Source organism: Malaclemys terrapin, chromosome 8 (genome assembly GCF_027887155.1).
Source record: "Malaclemys terrapin pileata isolate rMalTer1 chromosome 8, rMalTer1.hap1, whole genome shotgun sequence".
Taxonomy (NCBI): Eukaryota; Metazoa; Chordata; order Testudines; family Emydidae; genus Malaclemys; species Malaclemys terrapin.
The window spans coordinates 37,433,362-37,457,553 of record NC_071512.1 but is presented as its reverse complement, the minus strand read 5'-3'; the positions used below and the strand labels follow the sequence as shown (position 1 = coordinate 37,457,553).

Sequence of the window (24,192 nt, the reverse complement as noted above, 5' to 3'; positions counted from 1 at the left end):
GGTCCCGGCGCGTAACGTCCGCCCGTGGCACGGCGATGGCCTGGCACCAGGGACTATCGAACCCCATTCCACAGTTCAACCTACATCTGCAGGATCCCGAGCGTCCTCGCCAGCGCCCCCCGCGGGGGCCCCCGCAGCGCATAACCTGGGGACAGGTTAAAGCCCTTTCATTGCAGGCTGAGCAGCTGCGAGTGCAGCAGCAGCTAGAACCTACCGCAGAAAATTACCTTGTGACATTGTTAGCTTGCCTTAATGCTAATTCACTCCTTATTTTGTGTGTATTGGGGAGTTTCCTGTTGGCCCCTAGCTGCCAAGGCGAACCCCAGATGGAGCAGCGGCTGCAGTTTAACACCTGGGTCCACCTGGCAGAAGTATTAAATCAATCTGATTTCTGCCTGGCCGTTGCCCCGGAAATGCAAGGTCTGTTAAGTACCTGCCTTGTTCCTGTCTGTAAACCACCCAGCAACATCTGGGGTGTGAGACAGTGAAAGAAATGTGCTGTTTTAAGCTTGCTGATAATAGTTTTGTATGCAATAGCAAATTGATATGCTGAAATGCTATGCTTAAGTCATCCGCCAAGACGTTTTTCTTCCTTGGTAGGATTATATTTAGTTATAGCCACCCTTAGAGTGGATGAAGACCCTTTTATAGTATGGGGTCCTAGTTTTGATGTTTGACGTTTTACTTTGCTGCTTTGTTTAATGTATACCCAATCTAGTGGCATTGTGTATGCTACCCTGCGAGAGTGTTTTGTTTAAACACCGCATTTATAAAATAAAACAGGGGGAGATGTAGAGATGCATAGCTCCCGAATCGCCAGTCCACAGGCGCGGCAAACTGCTCCCATGGCTACGAGGCAGGAGTGACCTTCAATCCAGCGTTTGTGTTTGGGAAACTTATTTGGCTGATTTGATTGTACCCTCGCAGCTGGTGTTCACGCGCTCAAGAGATGGGTTCGTTATCTTATGTGCATGTATACTGCCTGGCTCTTCTATGCGCAAGAATGTAACCACTAAGAAGAGTTGTAAACAAAGTAAGGAGAGAAATAAAAACCCCAGGAAAAGTTTTCCTGGGAGGCTTTTTGCAAGAGGCTTGTAAAGCTCTCTAGCTACCACAGACCTGGCGTTCTGTTTCCTTTCCTGCGTCGTCACCACAGCAAAGTGTTGTGTAGAAGCAATCATTTAAGAATAAAGTCTCCAAGTTGCTTTTTCTCGTATCCTGAGATACTAACACTAGTAGAGCACCAGTAAATTTCTAAATTCATCTCTGAATTAGCAAGGCAGACAGACATACAGATTTCAGTTTCTTGTTGGTCAACCGCGACACCTAGAGTTTCCATACATTATGGCACTCGCTTATTTTTTATTAGAATTGTAACGCGTGTTTTGGAACTTCAGCAGATCTTTACAAATGGGTGTGTCCATTCACACTGATCGCAAATAGCTACAGACCAGAATAAATCTGACCCAGGGAAATTCTTTTTTTATATAATCCCTTAAACAGTTTCATTTCCAGATGAAAGGGTAAACAAGGGGAAAGGAGCAAATAAAAATCCAATCATCAGAAACTGATTAAACTGTGTAAGAGTCTTGTGTGTCCTGAGAAGCTTTGGCTTGGATCGTTCTGTTCACACGATCTGGTCTGAATTCTTTTTCAGAGACACAAGGAGAAAATATCCTGCTCATAACAAACAGGCAGAATAAGAGCAACGGGCTTCGTTTGGCATCGTCAGCTAGCGCTTTGTTCCACAAATGCTTCAGGAATATAAAATAAAATAAACAAATATACAGAACGGAGAAGAAAGATTGTTTGCAAAGACTTGGGGACCAAATTCCGCGCACACTAAACTCCCGGGAACCCCAGTGAAGTGAGGGCAAGACTTAGCCCCTGGCATTCAAATCTACTTGAACCCTCAGCTCTCCATATTACGCCAATATCAAATCCTTAACCATATTTTGTTGTGCAAACAGGGGTCCGCCTGAGTTATTCATCGCTGCCCAGAGCCTCGGATCACCTCAGTCCCGGTGTTCTGAGGCTGCCCAGATCTGGTTACATGTGTCAGTAACTCGAGCGTCTTATCGGTGACTCTGAATCTGCCAAACAAACGTTGGGCCCCAAGACACAGTTGGATGGGTCTCCAAAGAGTCTCCACACTGCCGAATAAAAATTCCACTGCCCAGTGGAACCAGACAAAAGTGCTTGTGGCTGATAATGAGCACGTGTTCTGTTTCCTGTTATCGTCCTTTGTGACACAGATCAGTAGCGTTAAGAGACGCAGCAACAGGTTTTTAGTGGTCATTGGTTCGTAATGATTAATAATTTTATTATTAGTTAAGTGATGACAAGTTCCTTGGCCCTAGGAGGCGCTTGTATACCATGGTGTGAGGGCAAGATAGCTAGATAGATGCTTTCAGTCTAAGAGACAAAGATCAGACAAGAAAAGCATGACCCAAACAATTTAGCTCTCTGTCTGTCTGTCTCGCTAGCTAGTAGTCATGGCATTTATAAAGCATCCATCCCTATAGTGTCTAGGCCACAGAATGGTGATAATTCCCGAATATTTGTGTTTGTTTGTGGTACAGATTGGGGAGCCGGTGTGGTTTTATTTAGACCAGGCAGTTAGCATTTGTAGGCTGCATGGAAGAGGTAGATTTTTAGTGGGGATTTGACAGAATACAGATGGGAACCTGATGCAATGGGGTAGGGATAGGAAGGTCATTGGGATGGGGAGGTAATTCCAGGCATAAGGGGGGACATGAAAGAAAGTGGGAGAAGAAAAGAATGGTGACATGAGGCTGGAATCATTAGTGGAGAGGAGAGGATGTAGGTGAAATACAGCATGAGTAGAAACAAGAGTAGAAAAACAGTCAGAGGCAGTTTTGGACAGGGCTCTGAGGAGCCAAACTAGACATCCAGGGAGGCAAATGGCATGGGCACAATTTGAGTAGCTAGACAGAAAGGTTCCTTATCTTCAGTTAATACACACAACACTCTAGTCACTGAAAGGTTCAAGATTACACATTTGTACAATTTCATAGTCCCCAGGGTAATCAGCAATGTGCTTCATGGCAAAGGCTGGAATATTCAGTGGGGCTTTAGATATGGCCATTCAATTATCAACCAGATCTTTACCTTGAGACAGCTTTTGGAGAAGATAGCTGAATTTAATAAGTCATGAGCAACACTTTTTATAGACATCTATCAGGCCTTTGATTCAGTGAATCAAGAAAGCTTTTAGGCATCTTGAAAACCACTGAAACCCACAAAGCCTCAGTTAGGCACCTAAGCACACTGCATGGGGAGAGACAGGTGCTTAAGAATGGGACCCACAGCAGCCAGCATTCTAGGCCTTATCTAGCCCTTGGGAGATGCCAATGAAAGGAGTTTGTCCTGACTCATAAGCCCTGCCCATTGCATGGAGTTAGATCTCTGAGGGTATGTCTACACTGCAATTAAACACCCACTGCTGGCCTATGCTAGCTGACTTGGGCTCCCTGTGGGGCTGTTTAATTGCAGTGTAGATATCTGGGCTCGGGCTGGAACGTGGGCTCTATGACCCTGTGAGGTGGGAGAGTCTCAGAGCTCAGGTCACAGCCCAAGCCCAAACATCTACATTGCAATTAAACAGCCCTGCAGCCCAATCCCTGCAAGCCTGAGTGAGCCACAGGTGTCTAACTGCAGTGTAGACATACCCTCAGTCCAGGCTGCAGAGAGGTGCCTCTCTTTGCTTGTGATCCACAACCAGGAAACCATCCCCTGGAGACAGGTGTCTAAGCTGTTTCTTTTACCTAATGCCACACAAAACAGATGTTTCACTTTGGATAAATAATCCAATAATAAAGGGACAGGGCCTTTGGTCTCCCACTGCCTAGATGAGTGCCTTGACCACCAGTCTATAGAGTCATTCTCATGCTCTCTGGCCCAATGATTAAGTATTTGTCCAAAGTGGAACCACTCCAACAGGAGAGATTGAGGGAGCTTCACCTCACAATATCCCCTAACCTAGTGGTTTCGGCACTCTCCTGAGAGGTGAGAGACCCCTGTTCAACCCCTTATTGCCCTTCAAGCAGAGGAGAGAATTGAGCATGGCTCTCCCACATCCCTGGTGAGTGCTCTGAATACTGGTCTAAAAGTTATAAGGGAGGTTCCAGCATCTGCTCCTGCAGCCAGATTTTGAATGGGCCCCTATCAGATAGGTGTGCTCAAAGCAGGCCTACCAGATTGGACCCCACAGGTGAGATAGGCAGGGAATGCCCGTCTATACCTAGTTTGAGGATCCCACTGGATCTTAGACATCTGAATGCCTAGAGTGAACTGTTGTGCACATGTCCAGAGACAGAAACTTAGGTGCCTAAGGGACTTTTACAGTAAATATTTAGGCACCAACTGAGTTTAGGCACCTACAGGGTGAGGGGGCAGCCAACCAGGGTGATTGTGGACCTGTTTGTGTGTGCATGTTTTCTCTTCCGCTCTGTCTCTTGGAAGAGAGAGAACAGGAAAAGTGTTCATAGGTAAGTAAACTAATGTGTTTCCAAACAATAGTTATATAGAAGGGAAAGGAGGGTATATTAGAAAGAGTGAACAATAATTAAAACTATGACAGAGGCTGTGTGAGACATGGATGGGAAGGCTGCAGTAAGGGGGCATCTTTGCAACCTAGCAGCACAACTGCAATGCTTCCTTGTAACTTACCAACTCCATTCTGCAAGGTGCGGAGCGTTCTGACCCCAAGCCAGCAAAGACTCCAACATGTGTTTGACTTCAATTGGTCTATTCACCTGCTTAAAATTAAGCAGGTGTTTACGTGCTTTGCTAGATTGGGACTAGAACATCATTGATGATGATGTCCAGCATTGAGCTCATAGCACCTTAAAACAGCTCCCCTGAATCAAATGGCAAACCTCCCATTGATTTCAGCAGGGTCAGGATTAGACCTCTGATAAAAGTTTGATAAAAGTTTAGAAAAAAAACAGCAGAACCAAAACCACTTTATTTTTGATGGGTAACACATTAATACCATGAGCAAATCAAAGCTTTCAGTCTTTTAACTTTTCATTTCTAGATCACTATCTGTCACCATGGGATGTTTAGTAACCTGTCAGGTCACAGCAGGAATCAAACTAGTGCCGCTGTATTTCCTGGTGCTCATAAAACACCTGGATTTCAGATAGATTAAAAAAAGAACTGAGTTAAATCTTTCTATAAATATCTTCCTTTATGTTTTTACCACTATGGAATTGTTGAACACCAGTGTTATTTAGATGAAGATTTGGATACAGAAATGTGGTGACTCATTGTAAGAGAACAGAGTAAATTCAGATAGCCCATCATTTCCTCCAGGTTCATATAGCAATTTAACCCCAATTCTTGTATTTCAGATGGAGCTACCTTTTCATACATACTCTACCTCCCAGCCTAGCTGAAATCCTGCTAATACTCATAAAGCTTCTCCTGCTTTTCTACCCTTATCTTTCCTTTGTATCACCATGATTTATTTTCTGCACAGGCAAAATGTATGATAAGACATTTCTGTAGCTATTTAATGATATTCCCTATTGTAGACATTATTAAAATAAGCAGAATTGATATGGAGCTCTCACTGACCCTTCCAGGAGTCTTCACTCTCTCCTTATTTCTTGTAATTTTTTTCACCTGTTATTGTAGATATCCCTAGCAATGAAGTAAAATGAACTCATCACACATGCCTCCAGATCTGTTGAATGCATTTCTGATGGTTGACTGCACAAATATTTTATTTTTCAATCAGTTTAGCATGAACTTGTTTGCCCTATTTCTTGGCATTGGAGAAATACTTTGAATTCAGAATGCTGTAATAAAATTGCTCCTATTGTTTAAAACATGCAAAAAATATATCATTTATTTAACTGTAAGATTTGTACATCATTGAATTTCATGGTAGACAAGTGATTAGGCAAAGTGCAGGCTGCACTAGGGTCATATTTAATTTATTTTCTAAGGCTTGATTTGAGCTCTTTGAACAAAAATGTCATAAGTTATTCAATACACAAAGGTGTCTACTTACTCTCACAATAATTAAGCTGATTAATTCCTATTATCACTAACAAGAAAGATTCATTCCACTAGAATGAACACTGCAAACAGAATCTGTGACATTTCCACCACTCAGACTGAAAATGCATTATAGGCAAACTGGGAGTTATGCAGTTCACTCAGCTCAGGCCTGTTTCTACATTTTAGCTCTATGGGGAAGATAGCATAAGATGTTTTCAGGTGAGTAAAAGAGAAAATAAAAGGAGCAGAGAGAACAGTACATGACAATCCTACCTCACAATTTTCCAGCCATTAAATCTGAGGCAAAGGTTAAATATCAGAAAGACGTATATGAATACATTTGTTAACACAAAACTACAAGTGATAGAATAATATGAAGGAAATAGAGGGGTGAATGTTAACTCAAAATGCTGAATTGTCCTAGTGAATGGGCTAAGAGACACACTGAGCCACTTTCAATGGAAATCAATGTATGACTGGGCCCAGTCACTGCTATATGGGAATACTAATCTGGTTTTAGTCTTTGTGAAAAAACCTGAGTCATTGGAGAAACTAAAACCACCTCTGAATGGGTTTGATCCAAACCATCAGTCTGTGGGCTTGATCCAAAGACCATTAAAGTGAATAGAAAGACTCCCGTTGACCTCAGTGGGTTTTAGATCAGGTCTGTGGCCACAACCTCTGATCTCACATTGATATTTTCAGGGCTGTACTCTCAAAAAGAGGGCAACACAATTAAGCTGAATGTGTGCCTTATTGCAGACCTATGTATTCAAGTGGTTGTTACAACCTCTGTATAACCTTTTAGAGATAGAAAAGTGTGAACAAAGGTTCCTGGCAAAGAATATTAACATCTGAACATCCAATATTGAGTTTTTGGGCTATCTAGGGAAAACAAAATCTCTTTCATATAATAGGGTTGATCGTTTTGTTATTGCTAAATTGTGTAATTTGGAACATCATGTATGACAATAAATATTACCCAATAGGGAAGGAAAAATTCAGGGTAGCAAATGAGAAAAAGGGTGTTGATAAAAGAGGATGTGTAATATTGTGTATAAAAGTCTCTGCCTCTCTCCTTGTGATTATAACCAGTTCACTGGCCTGCAGCACCCCAGTGATCAAGTGGGATGTAACACTCTGTACCTATGCAAATGAAACCTTGTCCTTGAATCTAAGAACTTAGTGGTTTATCTGCCTAAGCAGTGGGTGTGTCCGCTTTTCTTGGGTCCATGAGGTAATCTGTGGGGCTGATCGAAACAGTCCTGTAATATCTTTACATTACTCATGTGAATAAAGTTAAGCACCTGCTTAAGGGCTCACAGGATCAGAGCCATCTATCTCACATTCCAATTTTGTATCTAGCTCTGGACTCATGTTGGCTATCCAATCCAGAATAGGATTTCAAGTTATTAAGAAGAAATAAATAATGTTCAAGTCCAAAGAGCCTATTCAAGTAGAGCATAAGCATGAAAATAAACCCTATTGTATTTTGAGCCCAGAAACACTGTGTACCTAACTAATATGACCTGCAACATTTTGCTGTTAGGTTACTGCCTTTTGCCTTATTTGGCATGCTTCTCACTAAAGTGAAAGCATATTACAGAGGTTGGCCAAACTTACTGACCCTCTGAGCCTCATACGTTAATCTTCAGAAGTTTGAGAGCAACAAGACACGTACCACCTTTACACATTCATTTTTATCACAATCTGTCTGTCGAGTCCCTGAATGCTGGATTTTGCCTTTTGATCTTCAAAATGTGCAAAACCATATGTAAAAAGACAGCACTCTGTTGACAGGGGTGAGGGATAGCTCAGTAGTTTGAGCATTGGCCTGGTAAACCCAGTGTTGTGAGCTCAATCCTTGAGGGGACCATTTAGGGATCTGGGCCAAAAATTGGGGATTGGTCCTACTTTGAGCAGGCGGTTGGACTAGATGACCTCCTGAGGTCCATCCCTTCCAATCTTGATATTCCATGACTATATTTCTGAGGATGCTCATGTGCAGTGTATGTTTCAATAATACCTAAAATTGTTAATGCTCCTGAGATGTGCCCTAGCACTAGTTCAAGAAGGAACCTAAAAATAACAAGGTTGTAGGTCTAAGATCTTCCATTTGTAATCGTATGCAACCTGTGTGGGAGATCTTCAAAGAAGAGAGACATATGTGTCTGACCAGGCATGTTCTCTACAAAGATTATAATATCCTGGTGTGGCTATAGTTTTAAGCAGAGGTTTCTTCTGCCACTCAAAAGCAAATGCTATTCCTTTTGTGATATGCCAATGCAGAAATTAGATCAGAACTGAGCCTTCATCATTTTAGTGTGATTTTCACCAACAAGACAAAAGATCACAGAAATTGGAATCTGTGATATTGGGGTTTTATGATACTGAAATTTTCACCATTTATGCTGCCTGACCTTCAGGAAGTTGTATACCTGGCTCAGAGAAACAATATTTATAAAATGATGTAAATACTGAGAGTAAAAGTACTATGCAAAAGCATAATTAATTCAGGTGATAAATAAGATGTCCCCTTTCTTTATAATATATATATATATATATATATATATATATATATATATATATATATATATATATATATAAAAATCAATCATTGCTCCCTCTGGGGCTGGAACTCTGCAGTTGAAACTGGAAGGAAAACATTAAGCTTTAACTGCCCAAGTTATATTGACTTAGCACCTTCCATGAAAAGCACTTGAATTCAAGGGGTGAGAAGAAACTTTCATTAGTTCCTGGTTGGAGACATCCTCTTTGCCTTCCATAAAGGGGCCACTTAACTTTCAGCAATAATGAAAAGACTTTTCATCCAGTTATTCACTTCATTCCCAAAGCACCTCCATTATGGATGGCTCTTTTGGTTCCACACTAGTTAGAACAGTCAGAACAGTGTTTGAACCACAGCCCTGATTTCTTCTTATATTCAGTATATGGCAAGATAGGAGTTTCCAGCATTGTGTTGTAACCTTGGCAATCAATTAAAGGCTTCTGCCTGTGTCATTAGGGTGAGCCTGGGATGGCCATGGGATTAAGGCATGGGAAAAGAAGTCTGTACCTTATATACTGAAATATGCTTAATTAAGGGATTTGCTTCTCACATTAAGGATAAACAAAAATTAGCGTGATACACAAAGGTATAATAGGTCAAATTTAAATTAAGGTAATAATATGAGAAAAATCCTGAAAGTTAAATATATTAAACAATTAAATGGTGTCCCAGGATAAGAAACTTTCTATATTCCTTTATTTACAAGGAGTTGGATTGGCTGATCACCATCTTTTCCACCTCTAACTTTTGTGATTCAGGACCTGAATTCTGAGTTCTTTATATTACGCTTTTCCAAAAGCAACAACTTTTTGACCTATCCAAATTGATACACAGCAACTATAGTCTGTGAATATTGCTGTCTTTTGCTTTGGTAACATAACAAAATATGTAGTGTACACTATTAATTTCAAAGGTAATAGGAGTCAAGGTAAAGATAATGATTTGTCTCTATTGAAGAGTTAATGAGATTAAATTTCCTTTTTCTTAGATGGTGACATGAGGGAAGGGAATTTAACATGAATTCTGCAATGGTCCCTGTAATGCTGCCCTGCAGTGACTCAAGAGCACATGTACCAACCTCAGGGCAGACTCTTAAGAACCAGGGCACAAACCCCAAATTGGTTGTGAATTCTATATTTAGATTTCACCAACCAATTACCAAGTGGAAACTCCTCAGGCACTATAACAGCCTTAATATGGAGTCACAGACAGTCTCCTTGGGTATTCAGATCTATCTCACCATCCATGTGAGCATACTTTTGTGATAGATGGTCTCTTCCACCAAGAATCACAGTAATATTCAGGTTACTTCCAGTCCCAAAGGACCAGTCACTTATCCCAGGTCAATTGCACCTTAGATCTTACAACAAAGAGAATTCTTGTAGCCAATCCTATAATAAACTATATAAGGATTTATTAAATAGGAAAAAGAACCACCCATCAAACTGATAGTTATTCTTTTATAAGACATACCAAACCAGCCACAAAATAAACTCCTGTTTCACCACACTGGCTAAGAAGAAACATAAAGGCAGTTTCCTCAGGCATTCCAGTTCTTATATCACCACCAAAAACACTAGATTCAGAGATGAGTGGCTCTTTACAACCAGTCTTATCAGATAATAGGTTCTTCTGATCCCAAAGGACAGGAAAGAGGCAAAATTGTGGGGTTTCCAGGGCCTTTTATATTGTCTGGCATGTGGAAGGAAACTCATTGTTTCAAACAAAAACTTCAGCATACCTAGTGGAGAATCACAGGTGACCAGATAGTGTTTGGAGTCACATGGGCAAGTCACATGTTCATTGTGAGTTAAGTGTCCTTTTGATGGGCCACTCAATTTGAATAGTTCCTCCAAGATGTGCTGGCTAACTACCTTGTTATTTACCCCAGGAGAAAATATTTGAAATCCAGGTATACAGCCAATACTCATAACTTCAAATACAAAAATGATACATGCATACAGATAGCATAATCATAACCAGCAAATAAAAACCTTTAATAGACGCCTTACATGCCACATTTTGTACAAGATTTGTCGCAAATATATAATAGTGGTTGCAACTATGATCTGTATGGTCATATTTTAATCAGATAACATCACACCCCCAAAATGTATGAAATTAAATTTAGAGGTCTTAAAATGCATAACAAAATTACTCATGAAGAATGTGAATAAATTGTGTGATTTGATGAAAAATGGGTCAAGGGGAAGGGGGCAGAGAATTATGACCAGTTGTTTGATCTTTTTGCGCAAGAATATTCTTGGGCATGTGTTCTGAGGAAATCAGATAAGCTATCTGGGATACACCCCTAAAGTCTGTCCACAATGTCATGGATCTTGCTGATGTACATGTGCAAGCTAAAGCATCCAGTGATTACAAGCCACAGAGGGAAGGAAAGAAGCCCAGTGTTAAGGGAGAGAGCCCGTTTTGTCCCTGGGAAAAGATAAGGTGATTGGGAGCCCAGGCACTCTCCTCTCCAGAATAGATCCTCCCTTGGGAATCTCACTCAAAGACATCCTGTACAGGAGAACAATCTGATTAGAATATGACCAAATAGATAATTGTTGCAACCACTGTTATATATTTGCAGCAAATATTGTACAAAGTTTGTCGCGTAAGATGTCTATGAAAAGGTTATGATTTGCTGGTTATGATTATGCTATCTATAGGCATGTATCATATTTGTATTTGAAGTTATAAGTATTGGCTCTATACTTGGATTTCAAATGTTTGCTCCTGGAGTAACGCCCACAAAGTAATTAGCCAGCACATCTTGGAGGGACTATTGAAATTGAGTGGCCTATCGAAAGAACATTTAACTGACAATGGACCATGGGAGATGCCCATCTACACTTAATGGAATGTTCTGCTGTGACTAGGCAAAATGCATGGACATGGGACTTGCCCATGTGACTGCAAACTCCATCTTGTTGCTGAAATTTTCCACAGTAATAACAATGGAATACCCTCCACATGACAAAAGCTATAAAAGGCCCTGGAAACACCTCCATTTGGTCTTCAATCCTGCTTCTTACCTCTGGAGGAATTTTGCTACAAACTGAAGCTCTGAACAATGGACTGAATGACCCATCCAAGCTGTGGATGTACTCCAGAGACTTGACTTAAGCCAGCAGTTTATTCCATCACTGCTACAAGCCTAAACCAAGAACTTTGCCATTACTGTATGTAATTGATTCCTTTAATCAATTTTATCCCTCACTTTTCTTTCTTTCTTTTTATGAATAAACCTTTAGATTTTAGATACTAAAGGATTGGCACCAGCGTGATTTTTGGGTAAAATCTAAATTCTATATTGACCTGGTTGTGTCCTTTAGGTCCTTTGGGATCAGAAGAACCAGTTAATGTGGTAATGCTGGGTATTGTATCCTCAAAAGGAACAAAAGAACCTTAATATCTCTCTGATGATCCAGGAGAGGGCTCCACTTTGCAGAGCCCACAATTTTGGGAAAATTCAGGACTCTGAGGCATTGGGGTCATCTTGTCAGGTGTAACCACATTGGGGCTTCTGTGTTGTAGGCAGGCTGTAGGGAACAGAAAACTGAACCAGGGCTTAACACACAGACACTCAGTGCATGTTTTTGAAACATCCAGTCAAGAGCTCTACAGCAGCAGAGCATTTTGAAGCGCTCGGGATTACAAGGCAGGCAGTGACAAAACTCCTCATTGGTTTGGATTGCACCCCCGAATTTGGCACATACCCACTAAGTTTTATAGGGAATTAAGTCAATGTAATGGAGTTATTGCTTCTTGATTGTATTACTTTCCGGTTTCCAGAAAAATCAGGTTTCTGTAAACCATCTAATTTCATATGAGGTTGTAAGACTTTGGTTTCCTGGAGTTTCTTTGTTTTTCCTTAACATTCTTCATAGGCCATGAAACCACCCCTTTATGACCACAAAATTATATCCCAAATTGTAAAATTGGAATATGAAGCTTTCATTTCTGCTCTGAATCTGGCAAAAACTAATAGTGACCAAAAATCATTAATAATAAAACATCTAAAACACTCTCTGAAGATCTCAAATCCCTTTATAAATATTACTTGAATGAAACCTCACAGCTTACTTATGAAATAAGGCAATATCATTAGCCTCGTTTTACACTGAAGCACAGAGTGATTTTTTTTATTTTACCTAAGATCATGTGGCAGGAATGTGGATAGAAGTCAGGTCTCCCGAATTCGAAGCCTGCTTTCCTTAACTGCAAGATCATTCTTCACCTCGAAAATTACCTCCTGGCCACTGTTTAGTGGCCCCTATGAAGTGATTTGGTGATCTCTATCCATTTCCGAACAGATACGTATAATCTACATCCCCAAAACCAGCTGTAGAATTGGCACTGGTTAGCCCACAGCTGGCAGACTCGGCAGAAAAGACAATGATTGACCCAATTCATTTCCACTAGGCGTTAGCTCTAAAGCCTAATTATGACAATTTAACGTCAACGTTGCTAAAAAGTCATTGCTGATCAAATCATGGGAGAAAGCGGGAAGATCAGGTGATGAAAATCTGCCCTGTCTAACTGTGGGCATCCTCTCATTTGAGGCTCACAAGCAGGTGGAGTGTGGGTTGTGGTTGGAGCTTGGGAGGAGAGTACCTGATTACCCTCGTTCCCCTTCCCTCCCCCCTCACTCTGACTTCTGTGTTTGGGAAAGTTGCACTGCCGCTGCCCAAGCTCTGCAGCTAATCAGGGAACTCCAGTGGAAAGAAAGAAAGAAAGCAAGCAAGCGGTTGGAGGGAGGAGAATTTTTCCATAGCAAATCTGACACATCTGCTTCCAGACACCTACGTCCTTGCGTTTGGCACATATCCAGGGATAGGTGCCTGTCTTCCTACTAGTCCAGATGCCAGGTGTGAGTGGCGAGTCTCTCAGGAAAAGCTTAACTGAATAGTAGAAACAATGGAAAGGGGAAACGAATAGGTCATTATATTTAGCTTGCAGCTCTCACGCATAAGGATACTGAAGTGCTTTCCATTGAGAGTGGTTAGCATCCCTGGGTCTAGCACAGCTGAACGGGCTAGACCCGTTATTGTAGGATCGGCGCCTGGGCAGGTGAGCAAATGCAACTTTCTGCAACCTTTGCGGCGCCCTAATTCTGAGGAGGGCAGGGAGATACCTTGATCCCCTGTGCCACTTAGAACAGCCTCGTGGGGTTGTTCTGCCAGTTGGGGATCTCCAGGATCTGCAGCTGCTCCAGCCACGCCTCCTTTCTCCCCAGGGCCAGAAGAGGGGTCGGGGAGAATGGCTAGTCCACCTACTTGTTCCCGCAACGCTGATGGAATCCTCAGGGAGCTGGTGAAAGAAGCTTGACGGCCCCCAATTTACCACCAAAGTGGTTCAAAGGGGCCAAGACAAGAGTCCAGTGAAGTATGTACAGGGAATACTTCAGCCATCGCCGAAAGGAGACCGTACAGGTGAGGAATGCAATAGTGCACGCAGCAGAGATTTTAAAAGAAAAGCAAGGGATATAACCTCTTCCGTGGAAACGACAAGATGAAGCATTTTAATATTGCCAGCATCCAATATGGTAATTGCGGCAAATTACAGAGTTTTAAAAGATCTCCAGCAAGCTTTGGCCAAGTCCCCGCTCAGAGATGATAATATTCTGCCCAATGAAAGGTGAAAAACAAAACCATCGGAGAAACCGTTGCCAGTGTGGCTGCTGTTTGTTGCCCGTCAGAAAAGCCATAGAGCTGTCTGAGCTATTAAAATACAATGTTATTAGTATAAAGCAAACACTGTGAAACAAAGGCTACTTGTTGAAAGGGAATTTCTCATGCACTGCATATATTGTTCGAAATTAGCTGTAATTCAAAAGCCTACCAATCTTCCTTCTGTGACTCTGGCACACTTCTCCACACGGTTTCCATGCCCACAGACCAACATATCTCTCCAGGAAAATTGTTCCTCTGTGTTATTTTAAATAGGTTTGTCAGTTCAAATCTGTCAACAAAGAGGAGATTCAGATTCAGAGACCTTGGGGATCCCGGGGGCTAGTCCCAAGCAACCCAAAACTAGAATTACCTGATCTGAGCTGTGTCCCCACTCCCACCTGCGTGGCAAATTTGAACGAGCTTGAACTTTCTCAATGGTGATGGACAATCTTCGGTTGAGTTTCTCAAAGGAAATATACTCTTCGAGCTCTAGTCTGAGTACAACTAACAGAGGAGTTTGTAGGAGGTGGGCGGAGTGTGTTTTTGATTTGGGATTCTGCCCGATTGTGTGTTTAATGCCTTAAAAAGCAACATGGGGTGAAGTGAAAACTTCTCTTTGATCTGGGAGGGCAGCTATAGCGGTGATGTGCTTGTGTGCAGGAGATCATCACCCCATCTAAAGATGGGTCCCATCCTATGGCTCACCAGTCAAAAGGGAGAGCTTATTTTTTACACTTCCCATGGGGGGGGACAAGAATGGGCTTTGGGGAAGGAAATCTCGCTGAGATCCACCCCATAGTCATCACCAAGGGGACTGTTATTGGTGAATAAGACAGCAGAGTCTTCCCCTAAATGTAGAGGATTCCAGGGGCTTGCAGGAGGCCAAAGTCATCCACCTAGAAGACTGAGCCCCTGTACCATGTCTGACCCCCATGAGGGGTCCCCGGGTAAATGGCAACTTGGCTTCATTAAGACCCTGGTAGTATAACCAGGGTCTCTGCCTCAGTGCTCCTGAGGTTCCTGGGGGAGGCTAAGTAGAAAAGATGATATAGCCCCACTCTGCATCCCCTGGCTGCCCAGTCTCCATCTCCCTTCCACCTCACAGACCACAAAGAGGAGGAGATGTGGGTCCCTTGCCTGGGAACGCGAGACTTGCCCGTAAACTCTCTCTTTAAGAACGCTTAGATCCTGGAAAATTTCAGTTATAATTTTAATAATAAAAAAAACAGTCTTCCCAGATGAGATCTGCGTTTCAGATGAGCGGATCAAAAATTACAACACTGGGCAGTTGTTTGGTTATGTTTTTTTAACTGTCAGTGAGGCCAGAAGCAATGGGCTGGTTTTAGCATGCTGTGCCCTGCCTCCAATTCTCCCTTGTAACTGATCTGAGATCCAGGTCTAAGAAATTATTACAGTATTCCATAACTCCTTAATTTATGGAGAGTTCTCCCTGCCCAGGTACTATCTATGTTTGCTTTAACCCGAGTAGCTCTCTCAGCCCTCTTGATTTTAACATGGCATGTTTCAGCGATTCCAGAGCGTTCAACAGTCAGAAACATACACCTGTACTCGATACATTCACACAGCCTCAGGAGGAAAGAAGTTACAATAGTTACAAAATGGAGCTTGCTAAAGGCTTCTTGAAATGCGGGAGATATGGCCGAGGGCTGCTCGGATTTTCGGCCCCCAGAATAAGTCTGCATGGGGATGTGTTTAACACAAGGCAAATCCTTCGTGTAATTCTCACACCCACTACTAAACGGTCATGTACCCACTAATACACAGACCAGCTACCGCCCCTGCAGAATGACATGGGAAGAATCTTAATGTCTTTCGTCCAGTCTCCCATTTCATTCCTTCTCTCGGTTCAAGTGCTGCAAATCCATCTCCTCTTCTGTCCAGCTGCAGGCCAGAGACTGGACTTAGTTAATTACAATAATAGGTACCGGGGCTGCAGGCAATGGCTTAGCATCACACTGTTCAGCAGATTAGCAAGGAGGGCACTTCCTATAGAAGGACCCCACTGCTTCTTGCACTGTATAAAAGCTGCAGGCTGGAAAAGGCAACTGACCCCATCTCAGCTTCTCCAGGAACATGGACAGAGCTGCCCGGCACTCTGGTTTGGCAGCCATTATTTTAGGTCATTGTTGATAATCATGCTGTCGCTTATGTCGCAATAGGTGGCCATTTTCTTCCTCTTCCCAAAAGTGGAGAAACTGTTCTTGTCCTCCGGATCCAGGCAGCGGGGCCCCTCCTTGTTTGCCAGCATGGTTGGGGTCCCTGGTATATAAACGTTGTGCTGGTACGGGGTGTGCGGCGGGTACTGGGGGCCGTACCTGGGGGTCCAAATGCTGTTGGAGGCCCCGGATGCTTTCTGGAATTCTGGAGAAAGCAAACGTTAGCTAGCGCCGGGAAAAGCTTCTGGGGACCAGAGCGGATCAGTCAGCCAGATACACCCTCCCTCCCAATCTAGCCGCGCCTTAATCGGCCTTTAAAATGCCTGCGGTAGGAAGAAATGAATCTGTTCAAGGGGCCTGGCACTGGACTACCTCTCTTCATCACTAGTTCTGGTGCCTATAGCTGTTGTGAATGGTACATAGGAAGATTCCTCTTACTACCATGATGCGTTCCCAATATCCCAGTGCTCCCACCACCGCTCCCCTCCCCTCCCCCCGCCCATTCCTGGCGGTGCACTGGCCTCCGGTGAGGCTAGGGTTTGGAGCAGCCCGGGCTCCGATGCGGGATAAAGCACATACAGCGCTGGTGGGGAACGAAAGGCTCAGATAGGGCCTTAGGCTGGCAGCCTGGTTCGGTTTCCCCAGCCAGTTTGGGAGCCGCCCGGTTAGACTTTAGGCGTGTGATGTTCTGCACTACCCAACACTAACCGGAGACTGGAGTGACCAGGGTACGCAGCCTGTCATGCTCTTTCTGGACTCCTCTGCGGACTCCCCCTACGTCTTCCAGACTCTGCGAACTAAAGAGAACCATCAAGACAACAAAGACGCCATGAAAACTCCATTCATATTCAGGTCAGCAATAACCGTCCTTCCCCCTTTACCCCACACCCTCTAAGTATTAGGTTCTGGTACCTTTTCAGGGCAGATCGCTGGGTTTTTGTAGGCAGCCAGTCCGTATTGGGCTGTTTGATCTGTAAAACACAGGAAATATCCAACATTAAACACATGGAATTTCCATCTTTCTGGCGCGTGGGTTTGACATACCCATCACCTTCCCCCAAAGAAGCTTTAAGTGCTTAATGCTCACAGCAAAGGGAATTGAATGAATTAGGTTAGATCCTTTTGGCTCTGTGGCTAGGTTGGGTTGGTCTGAGCTAGATGAACTCTGCCTGCTTTTCGGGCAAATTAAGAAACCACTGAAGGCCCAGGTTCCATGTGGTTAGGGGGTGAATTAGCTACACTGCGAAATAGGTGGGAAATGATCGCTAGAGCAAGAGAAGTGAGATGCCTTCTAGGTATATCTCCTAGGGTTATGTGAAACTGATCACTCGACAGAATCTCCAGCTCAGATAAACAAATCACCCCCAAGAACCCATACACCTGACGCTACGCGAGGAGTGAAAAGTGCAAGGCAGAGACAGAGGGCAAATAGAAGGGCAATGCTGCCCTATTCTCCTTGTTCCGGGGGAGGTATATTTACCTTTCCCACTGGAAGCTAAAGCTGTCACTCCGCATCCAGTTATTGGTCTGCTTTCGGATCTCATTCAGATTACAATATTTAATTACTGTCCCTGCCAAAGCGCAGGAACAAGGCTGCTGCTTGCTTGTAGGATTTCTGCGTTTAGAATAACTAACAAAGGGAGCCGTCTTATCTTTTATGTTTCACCAGTGAAGCAACAAGCCGTCTGCTTCCAGAAATCCATTGAAAACCCTCTCTGGCCCGCACTCTAACCCACTTCAGTTGCTCTCTGTAAATATGTTGCTGGTCTAAATAATCTGCCTGTTCTTCTAATCCGTCTCCTTCAAAGAATAGGAGGTGATGGAACATCAGATACGAACATGAACGGAGAAGCAAACAGGGCTTTCAAAGAGGCTCATTTGTATTCTGTTTTCTCGGTCAGACTCCAACTTGGGTTTAGCCAGAGTGATTTTTTAATCTCGGTGACAGACTCGCTGGATTGTGAAATGGAAGCTGTATTCGATTTGGCTTGCATTAAAAATCCCCAATTATTTCACTATTGTTGCACAGTTTTATTTAATATGCCTGCCTCGTTGTCATTTAGGTCAGACGTTGGAAAGCTCCAGTTCCTGGTTGTCAATGATTTCTCAGGCCATGGCCCGCGCAAACTGGGTGCAGTTGATCCTGGTAATTGGCCAGGTGTGAGTTCAAAAACGAGTCCGAACCAGGGAAGCCATTTCTGAGGATTTAGGGGTAAAAACTTAAATGTCTTATAGGTGGTTGTAACTGAAAAGGCAGATTAGTGGGCATCCAAATTCCAGGCTTCCCTGCCTTGGGAGGCAGCATGAGGAGTGGGAAATATATTAGGGATGAGATCCGGTGAGCTCAGGACATATCTCCCTCCGCCCTCGTTCCAGAAAACAGCCAAGAGAAAGAAGCCAGTGGAGTTACAGCGGCGGGAGTGAGATAGGAACCAGGCCAATTACTGTATTCTGAAAGCAATGCGCCTCTGAAGCCAACTAGCCCCTGGTAGTAAACAAAGTAACTGTTCGCACATAACTGAGCCCTCTAGTGTTCTCCTGGCACTTGGTAACACAGGTTTGATAACAACTTGCTTTGCCTCTTTACAGAGCCATCCATCAGCTCTCAAAGCGCCCCTCAGACATCCAAGAATTAAGCCTCACTGCACCTCTGTGAAGTATCAGGGGGTAGCCGTGTTAGTCTGTATCTACAAAAACAACAAGGAGTCTGGTGGCACCTTCAAGAAGTGAGGTTTTTACTCACGAAAGCTTATGCCCAAATAAATCTGTTAGTCTTTAAGGTGCCACCAGACTCCTTGTTGTTTTTACACCTCTGTGAGGTAATACTATCTCCATTTTACAGATGGGAAACTGAGGCACAGAGACACAGGAAATCTCTGACAGAGCCGAAAGCGAAGTCTTCCAGACTTGTCTCCCCCCACTAGATCACACCTCCTTTCTTCTCCCTCTTCCCCACTACCCCAGTTTTCACACCTTAATTCCCAACCCCCGTCTGTAAATCTGGATCCATTCTTTCATTACAGATTTTTTTCTCTTGATATTTGTAAACCTTTTTTATTATTATTATTATTTAGTTTCGATTGAGGTGGCTTAGTCTGGTATCTCCCTACACCAGTCTGAGGCGGAGAGGTGTGGAAATCAGCTGTGTGCGGACTGTCACTAGAGGGAGTTTGTAACTGACTGGAGGAAAATCGCATTAACATATTAGACAACTGTGTCCAATGATCCAAGGGAAAATGTAAAAAGAAAACCTGTCTACAGAATGTCTTGTGCTTATTTTAAAAAAGGCTATTTTGTTAAAAGTAAAATGTTTGTAAATTGATTAGACTTCTCATCCCCATCCATCCCGGGTAATCGCGTTATTGAAAGAGTATTTCATCTAAAAAATTAGACGTTATTCATTTAAATACCTAACAAATGTTGACATAAAAATCTCTTTAAATCTTTTTTTCTCTCCGAGCGCAGAGTCTAGGCTTTTGCACCATCTAGTGATCAGTTCACCGAAATGTCAGGCATTTGTCTTCTGCAAAGTGCTCTTCCCCTTCAATGACTATATTTCAGCATTAATTTTAATAGATGCCAGGAGAAAAGTGGTGTCCTTAGGAAATGGGGGAATGGCGAAGTATCTCAGTTACAAAGACAAGGAGATGCCTCTGAAAGAACCAAACAAGACACCAGGTGTCAACTGTGAGGACTGGAGAGGCAATACTGCAGCATGACACCCTTGGCTCCCTTCGCTTGTTTGGGAAGGATTTTAATCACCACATGAAACCTCCCCCATCCTCCAACAAAGCCACTTAGGGCGATTTATAAATAATAAGAATAAAACCCGAAAAGTATCGTCACTAGTAGGAAAGCACTGGGTGCGGTACTGAGGCAGCATCGGGCAACGGCTGCATCTGAATCTGCTTGAGCCGGGTGTATCTGCCTGAATTTCTTATTGAGACAAAGGAGCTGAAAATCCCCAAGGGCCACTAGAGCGTCTGAGTAATTCCTGCCGCTTGTAATATGTGCTATGGGGAAATACAGAATAGAGAGTGAAATTTCAAGAGCCTTAAAGCACAGCTTGCTTTGCTGCCCCGTGTCATGTCTGGCTCTCTTGAAGGAAGGCTACGGGGTTGTGCAGCCGCAATCGGAGGCTAAGCGAGAGCCCTCAAAAGGGGACAGTTATCTCCTGAGACAGCCCTTGGCTTCCCTGGGCACGCTCCGTATTTCAGTCTTAATAGGAGCTGGGCTGCTGCTTCTGAGCGCTTTCTGCTACTTTCCCTAATTTAAAATGAGCCTGACGTTCCCCAAATCATTAACTGAAATGGATAAGGAGCATGCTGGAGAATTCCCTGCTGTCTGAGGGGTACTAATTCCGACACATCCACTTGATCAAAGGGTAGGGTAATTATCTTTAAAAAGTTGTGCCCGAATGAAAGGATTTCTCCCAGCTCAGATTCGTTTCCAAGGGGGCGGGGGAGGTAGAGAAGAAGGGGGAAAGCCGGGCTAACCCTTGAAGGGGTATTTCATGGCACTCTCTCCCGGTGTGTCTCACTGAGCCCCACCGGCTGTACTGCAGCGCAGGGTTACCTGGCTGGGGGCACTGACGGTGTTATTGGCCAGTCGGGGCTTCCTTCCCGGCCCTGGTAAGTTCTCGGCGGCTTTCTCGTTGTTCCTCGGGGGACTCGGGCTGTAGGGCTTTAGGAACATGAAGTCGCTCTTGGCGGACTCCGGGGTCAGGCAGACTTTGTAGCAGTAGCCCGGAGGGCCGCTGCCCGCCACATCCAGGCAGTTGGTGGGCACTTTGTTGCCCGAGGAGAGTTGGGGCTTAATGTTGGAATTTTTGAAGACGTCGGCTGAGGCCCTGGCCTTCACGCAGCAGCAGGCAGGAAGGGAGCAGCCGTAGCCATGAAGGGAGTGCCGGTCCTTGTGGCACTTGATGGCCGTGAGGATGATGATGGCCACCAGAAAGGTGAAAGACACGGACCCCAAGGAGACGATGAGGTAGAGGGTGAGCGTGGAGGAGGAGAGCTCGGGGTTCAGGGAGAGCTCGTTGAAATCGGACAGGGTCTCCGGCACGCTCTCCACTACGGACAGCAGTAGGGACACCGAGGCGGAGAGCGGCGGCTGCCCGTTGTCCCGCACCTGGATGACCAAGCGGTGCCTGGTGGCATCTTTGTCCAGGAAGGCTCGGATGGTGCGGAGCTCGCCAGTGTACAGGGCCACGCTGAAGAGGCTGGGGTCAGTGGCCTGCAGGATCTGGTAGGAGAGCCGGGAATTCTGCCCGGAGTCCGCGTCTACGGCAGACACCTTCCCCACCAGGTAGCCGGGGTCGGCCGAGCGGGGCATCACATCTGTGGCAAGCGAGCCGTTGCGGGGCACGGGCGAGACGATGACCGGCGCGTTGTCATTCTGGTCCAGGACGAATACGTTGACAGTGACATTGCTGCTGAGCGGGGGGAAGCCCGCGTCCTGCGCCTGCACCTGCACCTGGAAGTTGCGGATCTGCTCGTAGTCTAGCGAGCGCAGCGCGTACATGTGCCCGCTGTCCGAGTTGATGGAGACATAGGTGGCCACGGGCATGCCCTGGATGTGCCCCTCGACAATAGAGTAGGACAGGTAGGCGTTCTGCCGGCAGTCGGGGTCCAGGGCGCTGACCGAGCAGATGGAGGCGCCCGGGGCGTTGTTCTCCAGCACATAGACGCTGTAGGAGGGCTGCAGGAAGCGGGGCGCGTTGTCGTTGATGTCGGACACCTGGACTGTCAGGGTCTTCCTGGTGAGCAGCGCAGGCGAGCCCATGTCCCGCGCCGTGATGCTGACGTTGTACTCAGGCACTGCCTCGCGGTCCAGCGCCGCGGTGGTGACCAGCGTGTAGTAGTTGCGGAAGGCGGCCTGGAGCTGGAAGGGCACGTTGCGGGGGATCTCGCAGCTCACCTGCCCGTTGTCTCCGGAGTCCCGGTCCAGCACGCTGATCACGGCGATCACGGTGCCCGGCGGCGCATCCTCCAGCACCGGCGTGGAGACCGAGGTGAGGCTCACCTCAGGCGCGTTGTCGTTGACGTCGAGCAGGTGCACCAGCACCCTGCAGTGCACGGCCACCGCCGAGGGGCCGCGGTCCTTGGCCTGCACATAGAGCTCGTGCAAGCGCGCGCGCTCGTAGTCCAGCGGGCCGGCCAGGCGCACCTGGCCGCTGCGCGGCTCCACGCTGAAGAGCTGGCGCACCCGGGGCGGCGCGTGGCCGCTGAAGGAGTACTCGATCTCGCCGTTCGTGCCCTCGTCCAGGTCCGTGGCGTTGAGCTTGATGACCAGCGTGCCCGGGGGCGCGTCCTCGGGCAGGCTCACCCCGTACGAGGGCTGGTCGAAGGCCGGCACGTTGTCGTTGGCGTCCAGCACGGTGACGAGGATTCCGGCCGTGCCCGACCGCTCCGGGAGGCCGCCGTCCAGGGCGGTGAGCAGCATGCGGTGGCTGCGCTGCTGCTCGCGGTCCAGGGCTCGCTCCAGCACCAGCTCGGCGAACTTGCTGCCGTCGCTGCGGGTCTGCACCTCGAGCGAGAAAAAGCCGTTGGGGCTGAGTTGGTAGGTGCGCAGGGAGTTGGTGCCCACGTCCGGGTCTTGCGCGCTCTCCAGCGGGAAGCGGGCGCCGGGTAGCGCCGACTCGGTCACCTCCAGCACGTACTCCGGCCAGGGAAAGCTGGGCGCGTTGTCGTTGATGTCCAGCACCTCCACCTCCACGCGGTACAGCGCCAGCGGGCTCTCGATCACCAGCTGCAGATGCAACAGGCAGGCCCCGCTGGCCTCGCACACCTCCTCGCGGTCGATCTTCTCGTTGACGAAGAGGATCCCGTTCTCCAAGTTCACCTCCAGGTGCTGCTTGGTGCCGGCCCGGGACACTATGCGGAACCGCCGCGTCGACAGCTTGGACACGTCCAGACCCAGGTCCTCGGCGATGTTAGCCACGAAGGCGCCGTGCTCCAGCTCCTCGGGAACAGAATAGCGCAGCTGGCCGACCGCCGGCTCCTGGCATGAAGTCACCAGGAGCAACAGCATCTGCCAGCTCCAAGTCCAGCCGCTGCCCCAGACTCCAGTCCCCATGGCGCCGGGGCCCCTGCTCCGGCAGCGCCTCCAGGGATAAGGCTCACCTGAGACCACCCGTGCCACCCAGCGGGAGCTTGCGCTGTCTCCCCGGGCAGAAGGCATCGGAGGCGAAGGATGCGGTGGCTAGCCCGGGCCTGAGAGCGCCGCCGCTGCTGCTGCTTTGCCGCTCCCCCACTTGTGTTTGTCCAACACTTGGACTTCCAACTACTTTCGGGCTCACAGACGAGCAGCGGAGGGAGGACCTGCCTCGCATTTCAGCACCGCATTGGTGGACAGAGGAGTCGAAAGCCAGAGCTGTAATTATGCCGGAATGGTTAACCCTTTGCTGACGAGGGCGAGGGGCGGGAGAGAGGCAGCGAGGGAGGAGAGAGCGCGATGTGTTCATGCTAATGCCCGGGAGATTGCAATAATTTCCATACAGGAAAAGGTCAGGTATCTTCCCAGCGTGGCACGGAACTGCCTGACGGAGACGGATTCCGCCCCAGCGACTTTATTGCAAAGAAAAAACCTGTTTGAACGGAAATAACTCAACTCCCATTAAATCCGATCACACCGCCCACTAGGGCCCACCCCCGCGGGGATCCATTGACTGGCCTTCGCCTCTCCGCCCACAAAGAGGAAGTTTATGTTACTGGTTACTGGGCGACAGCATCTC

The 24,192-nt window shown here is 46.1% G+C and overlaps 1 protein-coding gene across 1 annotated transcript; it reads right to left on the bottom strand.

The window, feature by feature from the left end:
- Positions 1 to 16,310: 16,310 nt before the first annotated feature.
- On the bottom strand, positions 16,311 to 23,639 carry LOC128842226 (protocadherin-10-like). Its single transcript, XM_054038057.1, has 4 exons — positions 21,033 to 23,639; positions 17,370 to 17,428; positions 17,166 to 17,254; positions 16,311 to 16,662 (listed from the first exon to the last, which is right to left on the bottom strand). Exons 1-4 carry the CDS (start codon positions 23,637 to 23,639, stop codon positions 16,412 to 16,414), a joined length of 3,006 nt encoding a protein of 1,001 aa, XP_053894032.1. The 3' UTR covers positions 16,311 to 16,411.
- Positions 23,640 to 24,192: the final 553 nt, after the last annotated feature.